Source organism: Glossina fuscipes, unplaced genomic scaffold (genome assembly GCF_014805625.2).
Source record: "Glossina fuscipes isolate IAEA_lab_2018 unplaced genomic scaffold, Yale_Gfus_2 0, whole genome shotgun sequence".
NCBI classification, from domain to species: domain Eukaryota; kingdom Metazoa; phylum Arthropoda; class Insecta; order Diptera; family Glossinidae; genus Glossina; species Glossina fuscipes.
In genome coordinates, this window is record NW_023998414.1 from 43,930,452 (window position 1) to 43,950,232 (window position 19,781).

The 19,781-nt window shown below is 33.2% G+C and overlaps 1 protein-coding gene across 1 annotated transcript in view; it reads right to left on the reverse strand.

Annotated features, from left to right (window-relative positions):
- LOC119643631 (high affinity cGMP-specific 3',5'-cyclic phosphodiesterase 9A) overlaps window positions 1-19,781 on the reverse strand; it is a 66,499-nt gene that overhangs the window by 12,279 nt on the left and 34,439 nt on the right. The window contains exons 4-6 of the mRNA XM_038043011.1: window positions 9,084-9,409; window positions 1,098-1,249; window positions 654-761 (exon numbers count right to left, since the gene is read on the reverse strand). Coding sequence (XP_037898939.1) covers window positions 654-761; window positions 1,098-1,249; window positions 9,084-9,409 — 586 coding nt within the window. The remainder of the gene's footprint in view (window positions 1-653; window positions 762-1,097; window positions 1,250-9,083; window positions 9,410-19,781) is intronic.

Genomic DNA, 19,781 nt, shown 5'->3' on the forward strand with positions numbered 1-19,781 from the left:
TATCATTTCATGTTTCACGTACATCGTGCTATACAAACGTATTATTTATATTATATCGTATCATATCGTTTATCGTATGTTGTATCGTATATTCTATCGTTTACATCGCAAATCATGTGATATATTGCATATCGTATATGGTCTCGTACATCGTATCGTATCGTATAACGTAAAATATATTCTCCTACATTACATTACACTCTATATACGATGTTATGAATGCGAACGAATCAATCAATACCCCTGAGCCAATTTACCTGATTTTTGAGGTAATAAAAGAAATTTAACACTTCAAAGAAAAAAGAAAATATTATTTATAGAATTTTTTATTTCTCTGGACTAGATCGTGAATCAATTTAGCTGTTTTGCCAAACTATGCCCAAAGAAAGAGACAAGAAAAATCTTTGAAGTAGGTTTCGCTCTTCAAGTGGTCATCGAGATTTTAGTTGATCAATGAAAATGCTCAAATCAATACCGTACATTTTATGATTCGTTCGAAGCCTAGTTAGAAGCATATGTATGTACTTGTCAAACCTAGCAGGTCGCCGAAGTCCAAAGGGTCTTAAGATTAATTATCAATAGACGTAATTAATTTAAGTTAAATCTTAATACGATTAAGATCAAGTTGTTTTTAAATTTTATTCGATACTCACTTAAATGTTTCACGATTAAAATTCTTAAATATATTACAGTCTGGATGTTCCAATAAACGAAATGCAATCGAGCAATGATGATTCTCCAGTGGTGATATATCATTATACCTAACGGATGTAGAAAACAAGAACAAGACATAAATGCGTACCTTTTTATTTTCAACTTTAATGACTTGAATTCAATCATTTAATTTAAATTAAGCACTTAAGCACATATGCGCATATGCGCATATGCACAAATGTATATATGTACACACTTGCCCATATGCAATATATTTATATATATATATATATATACATATATATTATTAGGTATATGTATATGTGTGTGTCTTAGGTATATATATATATATATATATATATATATATATATATATATATATACATATGTTGCATATGTGCATGTGTGTACATATATGTTCAAATGTTCCATTTTCTGCTTACCTAAGTGCCAATTCGGTACGTGCATTAATTTGATAGATATTATTATAGCCTGGATGATCGAGATCATGACAAATGCAGGACACCAACAGTATTAAACATTCCAAATCACCTAAACGTTGCAATAAATTTGCCTGACGCGTTATGGCGTACATCTAAAAATTTTTATATAGAAGAAAGAGATAGAGATAACCAGAGAGAGAGAGAGAGAGAGAGAGAGAGAGAGAGAGAGAAAGACAAAAAGGGAGAATTAAAAAAAAAAATAGAAAGAACAAATCTTTAGAAAAAACGTTTTTCAAATTTTAAAAGGATTTTCAACTTTAACTAAAAAACCACTTAATTTGTTTAACAGGAAACTTTTTCACCACTTTTTGTATGCTTTGTCGTTGACAAAGAAAACCCCAAAACGCATACTCTTTACGGAAATAAATTTTCATTTTAGTGAAGACTTGGTAATCATTGGGTTGCTGTTGTTGCTGTTGCTGCTGTTGTGATTGTTGTTGTTGTCGCTCGGTCGAACACAAGTAATTTACAAATATCAGAGACAAGCAAATGAAACTTTGAAATAAATTTCATTGTGCTCGTGTGCCTTATGAACAATTCATATCTTCTTCAATGTCGACATTTATCTTGACTAAGTTAACGTATATAGGTGTGTGAAAGCAGAGAAAATGCTTTTCCACTTTAAAGTTACATTCACTCGCCCGCTCACCCATTTACTATACCAATATTTAAGGAAATTGTTTTCATGCTTCTCTTAATTCTTACGCTTTTTCAATGCCATGTGCATAGCGTTTAACGTTGCAATTCGAAGAACAGATTATTCTGAATAAACTGAGAACAAATAAATAAATATTTTACACGATACATCGTTTACATCGCCTGCTTTCAGTTTTAAAATTTATATCGAAATATTATAACAACCATTTTTCCGATTTCAACGTTTCATTCTGCCGCTTAATGTTGTTAGTACAAGTTTTAAATAAGCATTCAGAAAAAACTTCATGCCGTTCTTTCGACAACACACTCATGAAACACATTTTCCTTATATTTTAAATTAACTTTACTAAATCGCATATATATATGTCGCTTTGTTCGATAAACCTTTACTGTGTACTTTAGTAAAACCATTAGGCTATCTCTGCCAAAAAAATTAAAATTAAGCTCTTTTTCCACGCCTCGTTCACAGCCATTTTTATATGATGAAAAGTGCTCTACAAAAAGTGCAGAAAGAAATGGCACTCCCATCAAATTTTCGCATATTTGTTGCCCGGCATTGTCGCCTTTGAAACGGGTCCATGTTATATTGTACACCTTGTTTATCAATAATTGTGTTAGTTGTTGGGACTAGAGAACGAAATCATATGTCTGGGCCAGCTCATAAAGCTTCCAATTCCATCAAACATGAAACATTATTCCAGGTGGTATATTAATCCGCACTTTGCCCTCATTTGTATAGCTTCAGCTATGATTTTTTCGCATGTCGTTACTGTGCGCGACCCGTCTTTTCACACATGCAGCAAGCATCTGTAATCCATTTCTTCCAAAGGGACGGATTTCATTTGAAGGGTAGTAACCCCCAGATAAAAATTCCGGCGATTAGCCGTTAGATTGTTGTTGTTAGATTGATATGATGTTCAACCAGGGTGTTTTAAGCCGCAGCCGTCTTCAATTTTTTCAACAATTTTCTTAACTTCACATAAACGATGGGTCGACCAAAATTCGGCGTGCCGTTAACATCGAAATTTCCTAGGCGGAAACGAATGCAGCATTCGCATGATGCTCATTTTGAGAACGTATTTTCACTACACATAAAATGTCCGAATTTTTCCACAAAATCTGCGAAGCATTATTGCCTCGGATGAATAGATAATGAATTTTTAGAATTTCAAAACGTAATTACTTGTAACGTAGTTTAAAGAATTTGCTTAATTTGTTTTTTTTTTTTTTTTAGTCAAGCATGGAGTGCTCAGTTTTCATATGCGCTGTAGTATGATTCCATAGGATTAATGTTGCTGAAGTTACACTGCTCTTAAATAATCTATTCGCAAAAATGTCGCAAACCTTTTCCTGTCCCTCTTGTTGTTGCTTGATAAAATATTGCAAAATATTTTTGAGATTGTTTCATTTTTTTTGACTGTTGTAGGTTGTGTTTGTGCCAATTGTGATAATTACTGGCACACTTTATTTAAACATGAAAAATTAAACGACCCAAACGCACGCCATTAAATAAATCAATGCAGATTTATACGCTACAATGTATAGCATGTTGCTCATAAGGTCTGCTCTGCACGAACAACATTTTGCTTGTTTAAGAGGAGACATGCAATGTTGCTATCCCATCTTGCTTGATTTCCCCCGCCTTCCCCTATCTAAATGAGGTAAAAAAATCTCTTTCCCTCTTTCTTCTTTCTTAGATATATACTCATTTCCAACACTGACCGCAAATCTCAGCTCACATGCTGCCATTCGCAATTCTATTAGGTCTCCTCCCACCCTCCCTATCTGACCCTCTTTAAGCGATTTAATAATGACATATGAACCTAGCACTGCATAAACCGATTAACTCCACTTTTTGGAAAATTTTCAACTCAATTGTCGACAGACTTGATCTAGCGTTAACTTCTTCTGATAACAATAATATTCCTGACGAAGGAAGATTAACACCACTTATCGACAACATTTTCTTAGCAACTGAGTAATAAATAATTTATTTCAGAGGTCATTTTGATTGAATATCCGCACTCTTATGTAAATCGTTGCAATAAACGATTCTTGGCAAATAAAAATGTGATCTTCAAACGATGAGGGAATTAAGATGACAGAAATTAACAAGAAAACTCACTTAGTGGAGAATGAACAGGCTTGTATTTAGCTGGCTGCCCACTGGATCGCAGTATCAGAAAAAATGTTCAAACCTTTGAGCTTCCCTAAACTGATCACATCCATTATAATTTCAGTTGCCATGATTTCAATAAAACAATACAAGCCACATGTTTGTTTGGCGACAAGCTAAAGTATCTCGTGGATCTCAAGAAATTTAGTCATGTCTAATAAAGTATATCGAAACTGCCCCGTAAAGTTATTGAACCTTGCTCAAAGTACGGAAATAAAAGCTGAGTTAACTGACAAGAAATTTTTGCTAAGCGGACACATCTATTTGGTTAACGATTCCGATTTTGCTTTGCATTGAGTTATATGCGAAAAAAATTTAAAACATTTTTCACCAGCTGAACCGTTCAAAATAATCGAAAAATTTGAAAAAGAAACGGAGGTAAAGACTCGTCATCAAGATTTTTTTTTTACAAAACCTTTAGAAAAGTCACAGTTATAGGGTTTCCAGTAGAATGGGTCTAAAATGCGTTGAGCAAAATCCGAAAGATCCTAACGTATCCTCATACAATTCCAAAGGTGACTACAATCAAGATTTACAATTTAATGGCGGGCGACAAAGTCTTGCCAAATCGTTTAACACATTGTGGTCCAAATCGTGGTCACATAAACATTGTAAAATTAATGTGAGATTATTTTTAGGCTATTCTTTCCTATTCTAATTTTATTTACCGTTAGATGAAAGCTACATCTGTATACATTCATTATGCAATATTTATAAACATAAATACATTAATTCACCACTTTTCTTAACTGTTTTTAGAGAGAAACGAAGATTGAATAAGAGAGTGAACTAAATTATATTATTTTTTGTTAAGGTTAAGAATTAATTATTGTCGAATTGTACATAATTAGTAAAAAATGTTCTTTAAACATGAAATGTGTTTCGAATGAAATGAAGAAAGAGGGAACTCTCGAAGTAGTAAAAGAAGACGAATGCATTAAAAAAGCAAAACAAGGGAAAGCAAAATTTGTAAAATTGTGTTTAAAATAAATCATATAAGAAAATTGAGTTCGGTCGGGAGCGAACCTTTTATATCCATCACCGTTATCCTAAAAAAGACAAAACAAGTAAAAGAACAAAGTGCTCATTCTCTATAACATAGAGCGGACGCAGTTGATTTTTTCTATTTTCAAAACAAAAGTTTTTGTCGTAAAGATATGTGGGCGTTGTAAGCGTGTCCTTCGAAAGGTTTAGGTTAATTCCAAATTGTTTTGCAAAATTTGCAGGCGATATCTTTAGTTTCGCTGGCGTAAGAACGTTTACCGATAATGGTAGAAAATTTCGCAACCAGCCAGATGAACAGACTAACAGGCGGACATGTTTACGTACATTTAAGAATTGTAACTGGCCGAGAATTTGTATATTTTATGGGTATTCAATAATAATTCAATTTTGATACACCATAATATTGAGTAGGCATGGTCAATTTTTTCCATTTTTGTACGCAGATGCTACATCATTGCCCATAGAATATGCTTTCAAATTTTTGTAGGTTTGCTACAGTTTGTGAGTAATAAGCAAAAAACCAATTTTTCATTCCTTTGCAAAACCGACGTGTTCTCAGTTCAACTTGCGCTGTGGGCTTATCTTTCGATTGATTTGGCCCATATTCAATACCAACTTGCGTGCAATAGCTTCCAATGCTGCTTCCAATTTGTAGCCAATAGCTTCATCTTTGCGGCCAGGAGAATGTTTACAACAGACGTTACACAGGCGGACATGCTTAAGTCGATTTAGAAATTGACGCTGTTCAACAATATATATATACTTTGGGGAGTCTCCGATGCTTCCATCTGGGCGCTGCAAACATTTTAACAAAGTGAATATACCCCTCATCCTTCGGTGATGGCTATAAAAAAATTAAAACTTCCTAGTCTTGGCGCAAAAAACAATTAATTTTTTTTTGTTTAGTAGTAGCAAGATCATGCACGCTAGAATCAATGGTATTTACCTCTCTTGCACAGAATGCGCCATAGGTAAAGGCAAAAGAAGCCTATTTATGGTTTTAACACTTTCAAGAGTCCCGCTCGCAATTTGAAGAGCGTGCAAGAATGAGTTTGAATTGTGCAATTTTACGTAAAGTTACCATTCATCCTATACATATAATTCCTTTACATCACACCATTGAAATGAGACGCTGTTTATTCAAACCTAGACGCGTGAATGCCCCTATTTAAGTCATTACAAACTCATATATATATACATTTCGGGGTATTGTTGCCAATTTTAACGCAACGCGTACAGTGGCACATCATTTTTTTTTTTCTTTAATTTATTTAACCAAAAATTACTATTACCAGGCACAACCAATGAAAAGTGAATTTCTACTCTGTTGACATGCTTTCACAGGCATACGCTCGATAACGTTCTATTGATTATTCCAATTTGGTTCTAAATTTTCTTCCCCTGTAACTATAAGCCATTGTGTACATATTAAATTGCCTAAATGACCTAAATGCACGCACGCATATGCCTATGCATACATACATAGCTACATGTGTACACACGGTATGTTATGAAAGATATATGCATGTACATGTGTATGTAGTGTGTAACCAAGTAAGCGACCAGTTGTGCCATGTTTTACTTATATCACAGGAATTTCTTTGTTCCTCAATACATATGCACTTCACGACGCACTCTCGCTTTCCGTATTCATTATTGTGTGCATATGATTAACGTTTTACTGGTCGTTCACATGCGCCCCATCCACACGCACACACACACACACACACACACACACATTTATATATATATATATATATATATATATATATATAGTCAATTGCACCCATACATATGTGTGCATAAAGTGTGCATTATAGTATAGTATGTTGACCTGAATATTTATGAATTATATTTTAATAATAAATGTTAGGTAAACAATATACATACGTATACCCATCATCACCGTCATCATCATTCACATCATCACCATTATAATCATTACGATCATCATCATCATGGTCGTGATTATCGTCATTATCGTCATTATCGTCGCTGGCACCGCTAGTGTCAGCGTGTGTGCGACTATAAATTATAATAACACATTTTAAAGGCAAGAGATTTGAGAGGGCTGTTAACATATATGATGATTATTTTGTTTTCATTACGCTTGCACACATACGTATATGCACGAGAGCGAACTAAAAACTCGTCCATATTTATTGAAATACAGACTGCAATTGTTACGCATTAGAATTTCTATCCCCAATTGAATTTAGATTTTTCCAAAAATTTATGCAGTCATTATGTGTGGTCGCATGACTATTAGGTCAATATAAATTTGACACGAGCCGTAAGCTCTTCAAAAAACAAATGCTTGAAAATAATGCGTGAAATAAAAAAAATTATGCAAAGAACTTTAGCCTTTGAAATGAAAGCTTAATGTTCCGGTGCTCTCTCTGGCTTCAAATCTTTTTGTTTCTTTTTTTAACTTGACATAAGCGTTTAATTCTTAGATTATTTGAGATTAATTCAAGGATACGTGTAGGAAATTACAGTGTTCTAAACCTGATATTATGACTTTGAGCACAAAAGAAAAAAAAAGAAGAAAAATAACTTGTGACATTTGCTAATTGAGACACAATCCGGGAATAATCCAACACATTTTACAATATCACTCTGATCGGGATGATAAGGCTTCGCAGGTAGGAGATATCTGTAGTGTTTGGGAGGAAGATGTTTGGCTTTGATTCGCTCCGGAAATTTCGAAAGGTCCGTTCTGCGATAATTCTCTAGGCTTGGACACGCAAAAAGAGAAGCCTGACATCAACTAACAGTGAACAATTTAGATAACGAAATTTTCATCTGTGTATATCCACATTATGCTGAGATGAATAACAACCGATGTGTTTGAAAGGGCGAATCAGGTGACGACTGCACAACAATTTGTTTAACCGTTCATTATTATTAAGAGAGAGTGTGTGTATAGTAATTTTTACACCTCATCGCAAAAATGCAGTAATACGTTTTGAACTTTCGATAAGTAAGTGAGCTTTTGATTGTGTTTGCTTGTCCATCCTTTGTTGCAATTGGTCGATGGAGCGTCATCCGAAATGAGGTAAAAAAAAAAAATCTTTCGTCATTAAGTAACTACGCAAAATTTGACACAAACAAATATTTAAAAAAAAAAAATTATAAAATTATTGCACAAATATGTTTTGACATTCGTCCACTCTGAGAAAATCAAACAATGAGCAAAAAGTTGTGCTTATTTTATAAAATAAATAAATTTTCTTATGATTTTCATGAGTAGCCGAGATTTTGCACGAAGTGAACACGGTATATTTGTATGTTTGCGTGTGCACTATCCATGTGTTCGTTGCGCACTTTTCATTAAACTATACTAAAACGAGTAGTCTTGAGGTGCGATGTTGCGTATCTTTTTTCCTTTGTTTCATTTTTATCCTTCTTTAACTCATCAACAAACGTGAGGTTGATTGTAAGGCCAACAAAATAGATAAATTGCGCATTTATGTCAGTTTGAATGCTGTTCGCCATCTTTTAAGATTTTCTTTTTGCTCTTTCTTGAAATATCTAAAGCTCTATTAGAGACTTTAAATAACAAGTTTTGATTTATTGTAAAGAAAGAAAAGTTAAAAGCTCCTTCCTTCCTAGTCTAAATAACGAAACTTTGTACTATATATCGCAAGACTGACTACACACATAAATTAAATTATGAATCGTTTTATGTATATTTTCTGACAGTCAGTAAACGGCAAACGAAGAAACAAGAAAAAAAAAAAAATTATCAATAAAAAGAATTTAAGCACATCGTCATTATTATATAGCATCCAACCTCAATCTGATTTCCTCTGTACACGATAATATGATTTTCTCTAATTTTTTTTTTTGTTTTTTGGTTTTTTCTATTAACATCGTTGTCGACATTGCCAAGACGGCTGCCATCAATAGCGCATATAAACTAATTTCAAATTGACAATCGTTGAGTGATAAGGATTCTACAAGTCGTTGTTTGGTTGATTGACGACTGCCTGTTTTGCGTTGCTTTCTTTGTTCCTTCTTTTTTTTTTTTTTTTTTTTTTTTTTTTTTTTTTTTTACATTATTTACTCCTTATTTACTTACTTACCATTTGCGCTACACAAAAACAATGCCGGAAATTGTGAAATGGCACCTCATTGTAATGCTTGTAGACCTCATATAACCATTCGCGTAAGATATCGATCGGTATATTGAATTTTTCAATGAATCCCAATTCGGTGAACATGGTTTGCATCAAGTGTATGATGTCGGCGTCGCTCCATTCGTACGAATCAAAGGCAGGCAAACGTAAAGCATTACGCACTTCTTCCGATAGAGTGGTATCGCAAATTTCCAGGAAACGTTTCTTGACTTCCTGATGCTTTGGTAGACTGCTCTTGCGATGTGGTGGGCCCATAGGACGTTTTGAGAGACCTGAAATAATGTAAAACCATGTAAAAATATCTTTCTTTCTTTTCTTTTTTATAGAAGCAAAACTAAAAAAAAAAAAAAACCATTAACAGGAAATTTAATTTTCTACTATGAATGAACTTGAGCACAACAGGATGCTCTAAAAACTCATGTTATGGACCTTCTGTTTAGCTAAATGTGCGATTCTAACTGTTTCCACGTGAATATGTTTATAATAATAAAAGGAAGTTTTGGGGCCAATAAAAAGCGGAAATTAAATTTAAATGTTATGCAGTTTTACAAGCACGCTGTCGTACCGCTGTCGTTGTCTGAGGCCAGAGAAGGTTCTTAGACTAATATTTACATAAACGCCATTAGTTTTTTTTTTTTTTTTTTTTTTTTTTTTTTTTTTTTTTTTTTTTTTTTCTTTTATTTATATTAGTTTAAGAAATTCTTAAAAGATGCTCGTACGCTGCACAAAGAAAAAATAATTGTTATCGCCGGTTAACATAAGTATAAGGCATTTCTATTATCTCTACCCAAAGAAACAGCAACCATGTCAGTCAGGAAAGCAAATATCCTGTTTATCTTGCGAAGAAAAAGAGAGTGAGAGCGAGAGAGAGAGAGAGAGCCTAAACAAATATGAAAAGAATGTACAATGGAAATACGAGGGAAAAGAAATCAAATAAACACATTTAGAAATACAACAGAATTCTTGATGGGGGCATAACACACACCCTTTCATATATCGTATACGCGTTACAAAATATTGAGTATACACGTGCACATGTGCATGTGTAGAGGTATGCATGTATTTATGCAAATATTGTGTGGAATATGGATATATAGAAGATACACTCATGTGTACACAAATGTGGATAAGTTAAATTTAATGCATAGATGATAAACAGCTTTTGTATTCATTTCTTTTCAATTCCATTCAAAGTTCGTGTTTTTTTTTTTTTTTTTTTTTTTTTTTTTTTTTTTTTTTTTTTTTTTTGCAAATTCATGAACATTTATATAAACTGCAATAAGTACCTTTTTGAGTACAATTGGAAGCGCACACACGTTCACACACACACAAATTATTAACCATGTGCAGGGTATATTTTATATGTTAATCTTATATTATCAGAAGCTTAACCCACCATACACATAAAAACATACATTACATTACATTGCATTACATTACATTATTCCCTGTTCATTATTCATCATTCATATACGATGCCGCGTATTTAAGAGAATCGGTTTTTGGTTATTGCTACGCAAATGCTATTGACATTAGAATCAGAATACGATTTAATGCTAACAACATCTCTTCTCCATGCTTTGATTGTCGTAACACTTGCAATCAATAATAGCCATCGAGACGAGGGGACATTGACAATACAAATTCAAAATTCAATTCAAATATTTTTGAATCGTTCGATTCCTTCTCTTCTTCGTCTCTTTTTCAGCAAAAAAATCTTGAGTGTATAACTGCGTTTTTTTTTCTTTTCATTTTAATTTAAAAGAAACATTTCTTGCCATTTTCAATGAGAATTAATCCGAGTATTCACATGACTCTGCAATAGATCGATTAAATTTTGCGAGTACATTACATCACATTGTGAAATTATTAAAAAATATTTTAAAATTTTATAGTCGAGTGATTCCGACTATTTAATATTGTATATTATTATTTCGCCTATTTCTCTCATAAAATGCATTTTCTTAGTATATGAATGATTACTTTAATAATGCCCTTAGGGGGAATAGGCGCTATCTTGTGGAACAATTTTCATCATAAAATACTAAAAATTGGACTTTGCCGCCTTATACACGTTTATTTTTTTGTGGAAAAAGGCTTCACATTTATTTAAAATGCGAAAATATTACATTCCGCCAATCGTTATGCGCATAGTCCCGTACTCTTGTAGCGAAGCGACAATTAACAGAGAGCGAAGCAGAAGTGTGAAGAGATAAAAGTTTTCTAAATAAAAGTGTTGCCCAATATATTCAAAAATATACTTTCCGCTTATCAAAGGGATTTTGCGAGAGGGTGAACTATGAAAACCGATTTTTTCACTTGCATTGTGTAGACTTCCCTTTCGGCTTTTATACCCTACGCCACTTACAATAAACGTGTATTAATATGTGCAGATGTATATAACGTGTCGAGGAAGATGAGATGGACTAACCTTTTATTATACCATTAGATTCATAATCACTTTGCAAAAGGATTTAAGCTAGTTTGTCTGCTGTCTATTTGTCCGTCTGATATCTATGCATATGTATGCGATCTATAGATCACACTTCCATACACATTGGCGTGTTATTGCCTGATCTATCTCGTACTTTGGAAATAGTAAGCAGAAAACACGGAAAAAAAAGTTGTGCACAGTTTTAGTTACGTAGACATATGGGCGTTGTAGTCGTGCTCGTTTTTGCAAACGGGAGAATGTTTACCACGGGTACTATGCATTTGCACATACGGACAGATGGACGGACGTGCTAGGATGCATTCCAAATTTGAAACTGGCCAAGAATTTAGATACCTTATGGAGTTTGTGAACCGTGTTTCCGCGCGTTATAAAAGCTTTGAAAAAAGAAAATGAATTTATGACATACTATAAAATTAAGTAGGTTTGGCGGATTCTTTTTATTCTTGTAGGGGTACTACAACAACGCATACAAAATAAATGGTCAAATTTTTTGTAGCCTTTTCTGCCGTAATTTATGAGCAATGAGCAGAAACCTTTGAAAAACCGAGGCGTTTTCAGTTTACGTGGTGCTTGGCCCATTTTCAAGACGAATCTGGGTGAAAGAACCTCCAATGAGTTTGCCAACGCTAAAATTGATAGTTTCATTTTTGCGGCCAGGAGAATCTTTTCAACAGACGGTCGGACGGACAGACGGGCATGGTTAGATTCAGAATTTGATGATGATCGAGAATATATATATTTTGTAGGAAACTTTCTTTCGGGGGATGCAAACGTTTTGAAAAAATGAATCGACGCCTTATCCGCCGGTAATGAGTATAATAAAAGAGATATTTTTCGAGCTAAAATTCCTTTTGTTTTTTGCTCTAATTTGAATCAAATTAATTAATTGATTTTGAAAGTATGAATTTGTTGTGTGTGCTTTGATTTAAATGATTTATTTTATTTACAAAAATCTTTTCATGCAAAATAATATTGATGTCGCTTCTTTTCTCGCTTTATTGTATTTACTTTGTGATTAATTAAGCATTTAATTAATGTCAGTCTCATATTAATATCAACTTAATTAAGGGCTTTGCAAGTAGAAAATTTACAAAATTGCTGTATGGCGGAAAGAGGGACAGACAGAGAGACAGTGTGACAGAGAGAGAGAGAGAAAGAGAGAATGATGTAGCGAGAGAGAAGTGCGAAACAGCAAGTCTAAAATAATTTGTATGATAATTTATATGAAAATATATACGGAGGGAAAGAGAAATCCTACTGCACGCAATTAATCGACTTTAGAAGAAACGGATGAGAAGAAAATATTTTGAAATATTCGTGATTTTCTTATTGTCTTATTTTTTTTAAATAATTAATTACAATTTGTTAATTAATTAATTTTGCTCAAAAACGTTTTGAGACTGTATTTCGTTCGTCCTATAAGTTGGAGGAATTTTCTTCATTCTCGTACTCTAACTCCCTGGGATTGGCAAAAACAGCGCGACATCTGTTCTGTTTTAAAATTCTAGGTTTTCTTGCGTAGTTGCCTTGATATAATGAAATGCGTTTAAAAAAATTTTATGTAAAATTTAATTTTGCGCAATAGAGAAGATTGAAAAGGCGTACGCGTGCATATGCTTGCTCACAAATAGTCATTGTTATTAAAATTAATTCCAATTAATTCAATTTCAAACGGTGCAGCGCGTTTATTGAGTAAAAAACACGAAAAAAATTCGAATAGATTTTCTTGGAAATTCGTTTAATTCCATTTTTACAAGCTTTTTAAATTCTATAATACATATTTCATTTTATTTAATAAAAACAATATAATTAAAAATGTTATTAAAACTTATTCCGTTCTATGCCAAATACACGTACGTTTTTTTAAACATCGAAAACCGTTTCGATGACAGAGCGTATAAGTGACGTTGAAGGAAAGCAAAAATGCAGTGTTCCTGGCGCTTATACCGAATTTTATTTTTTACGCCAGAGTTTAATGGCTATCGCGGAAACCCCCATAATACGAAGACAAACGTAACGAATACGATATTTGCATAAAGCTCTGCGCAATTTGAGACCCGTTCTAGGAAATGGCGTTAACTCAAAACGTCAACGCATAGAATGAAAGTCAGACGAGAGTTAAAGTTCAAGGTCAACGGCGTCATGAAATCTTTTCGACGATTTGATTGCAAGAATCGCTTGACCTACACCGATCTAGGACATAAATATACTTCATAAGTTGATTGAAATCTGTCTCCGAAATGCTTGCGAGTGATACAACAATACCATTCGTCCACTAAGACAGTATATGGGGTATCTTAGAGGCATGATGGATTTTACGTGTTGAAAAAAAGCTACATCAACATTTTTGATTTGATTTCGCTTGGTTCGCAACTGTCTACACTTTGTATTTATGTTAAGTAAAGCAAATACTTGGTAGCATTTTTCGCAAAAAATGCGTGTTACTACCCCTCGAACGAGAACCCCCATTTTGGAAGAGATAGATAGCAAATGATTGTTGGAGGTGTGGAAAGGCGGTTCACGCATGCTAATGGCATGCAAAAATTTCGTAGCAGGAGCTTTACAAATGAGGGCAAAGTTCGGCTTGATACCACGTAGCATAATGCTTTACGTTTGATGGGATTGGAAGCTTTATAAGCTGGTCCAACCAGTTTCGCTAGGCACTTGATTTCCTTATTTACCACCATCAACTAACGCGGTTAGTTTAAACAAGAACTACGATATAAAGTGGATCCATGAGGAAAGCGTCGGCTTTTGTTATGACAATGTTGGACTGCAAATACCTTTAATGATGCGGCAAACATTGAGATTGCTTGGCTGACAAGCTTCAAATTGTCCGTAAATATAACTCGAATTTTGGCTTGTGCAAACTGTCATAGTGATACAATTCTTTTTTCAAAAGACGACCATAAAGTCACTTGGTTCTCACCTAGAATTCCAAAAAATCCTGATATCATAACAGTTTTGCCAGACAAACGCTAAAAATTTACTCGTTAAAGCGGCACATTTTTAACTTTAACAAAGTTTATGTAAAATACAAGGAAAATATGCTTGAATGTTTGATGGCTGAAAACCCGTCATGACTTTTTTCCTTAATCCAATTATTTACATTTAAACTCTCTTTAAGAATGTAAATTTTGGATCGAAATCAAACTCAAAGCTGCAAAGATTGAAAGATTTTTCAAAAAAATTTTGACGAATGGCTTAGCCGCTTGTGTGTATGCGATTATTATAATTATAAGCAAAAAAGTCAAGCGAAGCATTTTCGACAAATATAGAAACTTAGTACGAGAGGAAAGCGTTCGGAAATAATGAAACTTTAAATTAAATGAAAATATTTTCCTTTTTCAAGCCTAATACATGAAAATAATAGATAATGGAAACGTAAACAAGGCAAGCAAGTTAATGGCAATGTAATAATTAATAAAACATTATTTGCAAAATTTTAATTCACAGAAAGATAGGTAAGGTAAAAATATAGTCATAGAAAGGTTAGAAATAGCAACAAACTCCTGATTGCAAGGAATGTGTGCTATTTCTCCCGCTCTAAATTAAGTGCGAGCGACAGGCGAAAGTCGGCATCCTTGTATACATTTCAAATTGATTTATCCAGATCTCGATCAAGCAAATATTTAGGCACGGCGATACAGAACGTATTATCTTTGCAAAAGGATCTACACGCAACTAAAAGCAAATACAAAGGTGTTCACAAATTTTCTAAAACGTTCAATCAAGAATTGATTACCCACCTTCACGAAATAATACTTGAAAAACGGAAGAGGACTGAAATGAAGTCAAACGGAAACTGAATGTACGAAACATTTATCGATTTGAGAGTGGGTAAGCACTCATTACAGCCACGACGAGGTATGGTCAAACTGCTTTGAGCTTGAAGTCGGCAAACACCGCTTCGGTACCTGCGACTCTTATCTATTCGGCTATGCCGAGGTCTAATGCGACTTTATTAAGTGATTTTCGTTATATATATTTAAGGTTTCCTTGTCGTTCATAAATGCTAAAATAATGAGATCAATCTATCACCTATGATATATACATAAGTGAAAAGTTTCCTAGGAACGCGGTGAGGTGAATTAATAAAATTTTTTGCCGCATTTTGTTAGCAAATTTAAAAAAGATATTGTTTTCAATTTAATTAAATATTAGATTGGCATGGGTTTAACGGTTAGAGTTTTCTCTCCTAGTATTGACGTATGCTTGGCAACAATATATTATGTTTTATTACATATACGAGTCTTTAAAGTGCTACTTAAGGCAAGCTTTTGTTTGTTTTCAAGTGCAATTCTGATAGACAAGCAAACCACCGGATATTCGTTTAGTTATTGACTTTTAACACAAATCTCCGCGGACGTTCCGTTTTTAGAAATGCGTTCGCGAAAAAAATTGGAATGTTTGACAAAAAAAAAAAGAATCTTAATATATAGATTTCCAGATTTTCCTGATCATGAAAAATTCTACAAAAGTAGATCAAATCTTTTGTAAATCATTTCCGATCATGAAATCATTTTCCCATTTTCCAATCATTTTCATGATCATGAAAAATTCTACAAAAGTAGATCAAATCTTTTGTAAACACGTAGAAAAGTTTCAGTGCAAAGAACATTCAAGACGCACCCTCAGTTGACTACTCAAAGCAAAATATTGTATTAAGAATTTCACATTACGTGGTTGAGTTTAAAGGATTCAGTTATTTATTGAAATTTTATTTATAATTTTAATTTAAAATTCTGCGATTGATGTTTTATTAATTACTTGCAATTTTTTAAGTTTCCATTATATACTTTCATGACTGATCGCGTGTTGCTTTCTATGCAACTTTGAAATGTAGTCGATAATATGTCGATACTCTGAAATAGATTGTCGCAGGAGGGGACTGTATACAATAGGATGACTCTGTATTGTACGTACGTTCTCTTGTGAGCATTTAATAGGATCAGTTTCATTTTGTGCGACACTGGGTCAAGACCTAGTGCAGTCAAGTATGTTTTCATTCCCATAGTGCGAGCAGTTTTCATCGTTTCCCACTTTACGATTTTGTATCGATAGGTGAAGCTTTGCTCCAAGGGCACATGCTCATGTACAAGTCCAAGTTTCATTATAATGTTTTAGGAGCACCCGCACGCTTGCCTATTTATAATTTTTGTTACTTTTCAGCACATTTTCCGCACTTCGTTCCTTAGCAAGTCAATCCTGTCATAAAACTTTTTTATACAAATTTATTTTCACTTTTTTACACAAATGCTTTTTGTATTTGTAGGCTTAAACTGCTCTGTCGTGGATGGAAAATAAAATCTTATTTTACTCATACTGAAATAAAAACTAATCAAAGAAAACAAAATATGAAATCTTTGAAACATTATGGCTAATAAATCAAAGGTTAATGCAAAAAAAAAACTTTTTACTGACAAGGGTATAAAGTATCTTTACAACTACAATTTAAAGAGGCAGAGTTAAGGATACAATTCTGTGGTGGTGATATAAAAATGGTCTAATCTATCCATGACGAAATCATGTGTTTTTCTTAGCTCTTGACTTCGGTCAAGCTCAACAATTCACTTTTTTTTAAAAATTACTTTTTAAAGAGTAGTTTTCATTCATTCAAACTCAATCTCATAATGTCCGACATGTATCCATTAAGTAACCGAATTCCACAGGGATCTAACTCCAGTGTCCGCAGTTATACTTTTCCAAATGACGTGGATAATTTTTCGAATTGGGGCAATATTTCACTAAATAAATACGGGTTACTCCACTTACTCGTGAATGTTTTTCTAGGAATCAATCTGGAAGTCTGATGTATTTTTTGTATTGAAAGTCGACTTTGTGCCCAATTGGGGGAATATACTTTACACATGAAAAGATTTGAAATCTAGGCTCGACGACTTCAAATTAGTAATTTCAAAATGAAGGATAACAATCCACCAGAAGCAGCAAAGGATCTTCGAAATGCTTAATTACAAACATGTTGGATGAAGAGGATAAGCAGGCGCAAGAGTTGATAATAAAATATCTGTAAACGATCTGACAGAATATTACATAGTATGATAAAGATTCTCTATAGCGAAACTAATTCGTTTCGAAAAACAAAAAAAGGATTATCTTTGAAGGGATCAAAGAGATTCTCTGGCGTAAACGTTTGGAGGGGACATATTGCCTCACTCGCTAGACTTAACTTTTACTTGCTTGCATTGATGCCGCATGATGTGTACTTTCCCCTTCAAGCCAGCAGCTCTCTGATATGTAAAATTATAAAAAAGTACCAAAAAAGAAAAAACAACGAATCGATTATTTTAGAAAACTGGCGGATCTTCGGTAAAGCTTGAGATTAACAAAACCTAGAATAAATATCTTTTGCTACCCTTTTGAAATAAAAACAAAAATAATTCAAATTTTAAGGGCGTATAGCTTATATATACACATGTTACGCAGCCTAAGAAGGATGTTAGCCATAGCACATAAGGTAGTAATTTAAAGAAAAGGAATTCTTCCAACTTGTTTTGCAATTCAGATGACAATAATTAACCCCGTGTGAATTACCGATACGGACAATGCAGTACATTCACCTAATTATTAATTCTTTGTCGTATATCAACGAATATGTCTACACTCAATTTGAACGATATTTGATAAACTTTGTAATAAAAATAAGGAAAATTAGTTTGAAAGTACGTCCATAGCGGTTTTTTCAAATTTAATGTTAGAAAAATAGGAGAGAGGGAAATAGGCTTACAATTAGATGACGCCTTAGGCAAACATCATATTCAAAGAAATCGCTTTTCATTATTAGAAGAGTTAGATCAAAATGAAACGTTATCTCAGGAAAGTCATTATCGCATGCTTTTTTTTTTTTAAATTACAATTGTACCTTCAAAGGTTTACTATCCCAAGTCGCTTATATTATGTTTTTTTTTTTATTCTTTTTTAAAGGTTATTTGATATAGTTATTCAGTTTCGCTGATGTTACATCTAAAGCTCTCGTTTTGCTCTCTATGCGAGCGTACATAGCTATTACTGGTCAGTTCTTTTAAAGGTCTGTTCGTAGTTTTTATGTGAATGCGATTTTAATTAGGATCCTTCTACTTAATTACTTTGTTCATGAAAAGGTTTCGAGGAAATAATTTAATCCAAGTTATTACGGTATTTCGCCTGAGGAATGTAAAGAAAGAACGATTGATATCCGACGCATAAGTGTACCATCATAATGTGAATTTAAAATTCTATCACAACTTATATATTACATTTATATGGACGTCCTGGAAGAAACTTATGTCAAACGTTTTTAACAAAATCAAGTATTTGTTTACATTTTACAAGTTTTTTCGATTTCATTTTTTGAAAAAATTTTTCTCTTCATGAGAAGAGGAGCTTATATGGATAGACAGCAAAAAATATAGGCTTTAATATTCTACGAAAAAAATGCATGAAGACTAATTAGCTTCTTAACAAACAAATCAAATTTTGCTAACTTGAACCACGTTGGCCACATTTTTCTGTCCCTTTCCCATGTAAGAACAAGATATAACTTTTAGTATGTTACAACGAGAACAGATAAAGGGTAATAAGTTAAATAATTATGTATTTAATCGCCGTCCTTGTTTTACTTTAGCGTTTCACGTTGTTTTACTGTAAAGACAAATATATTAGTGCTTCTTTCGTTACCTTACCGTGTCAAAGAAATATTTGGACTTATATAAAGAAACGTATAATTGGTAAATCGCCTAATTGGAATTATGTATGTAAAGAGACAAGAGACGAGAGTTAAAAGAATGATCAAATAGAAACTATATATGCTTTAAACATCATATTGTCCATTTTTGTTCTCTGGTGACCTGTCAAATCCAGCAATTACATAAGCGTTAACATCATTCTCTTGTATCCGCTATTTTTCGCTTTATTGTACAGATAAACTGTTTTCGTTCAAAAAGCGATTTAATTTCCATTAATAACTTGAATTAATTATTTTTATTAATGTTCAAGTTACTTTGTTAATTAAATCAATGAATTCACCAACAACCACTAAAAGAGGTGGTGAAGAAAGGCAAATTCAAATATAATGCAATCAATATTTTCGAAATGAAAGCAACACTTAAAAAATGAATGCTTGAATGATGATTGCATATACAATATTTTTAGTTTATTTACTCACTTACTTTTTTTATGCCCGTATTGTA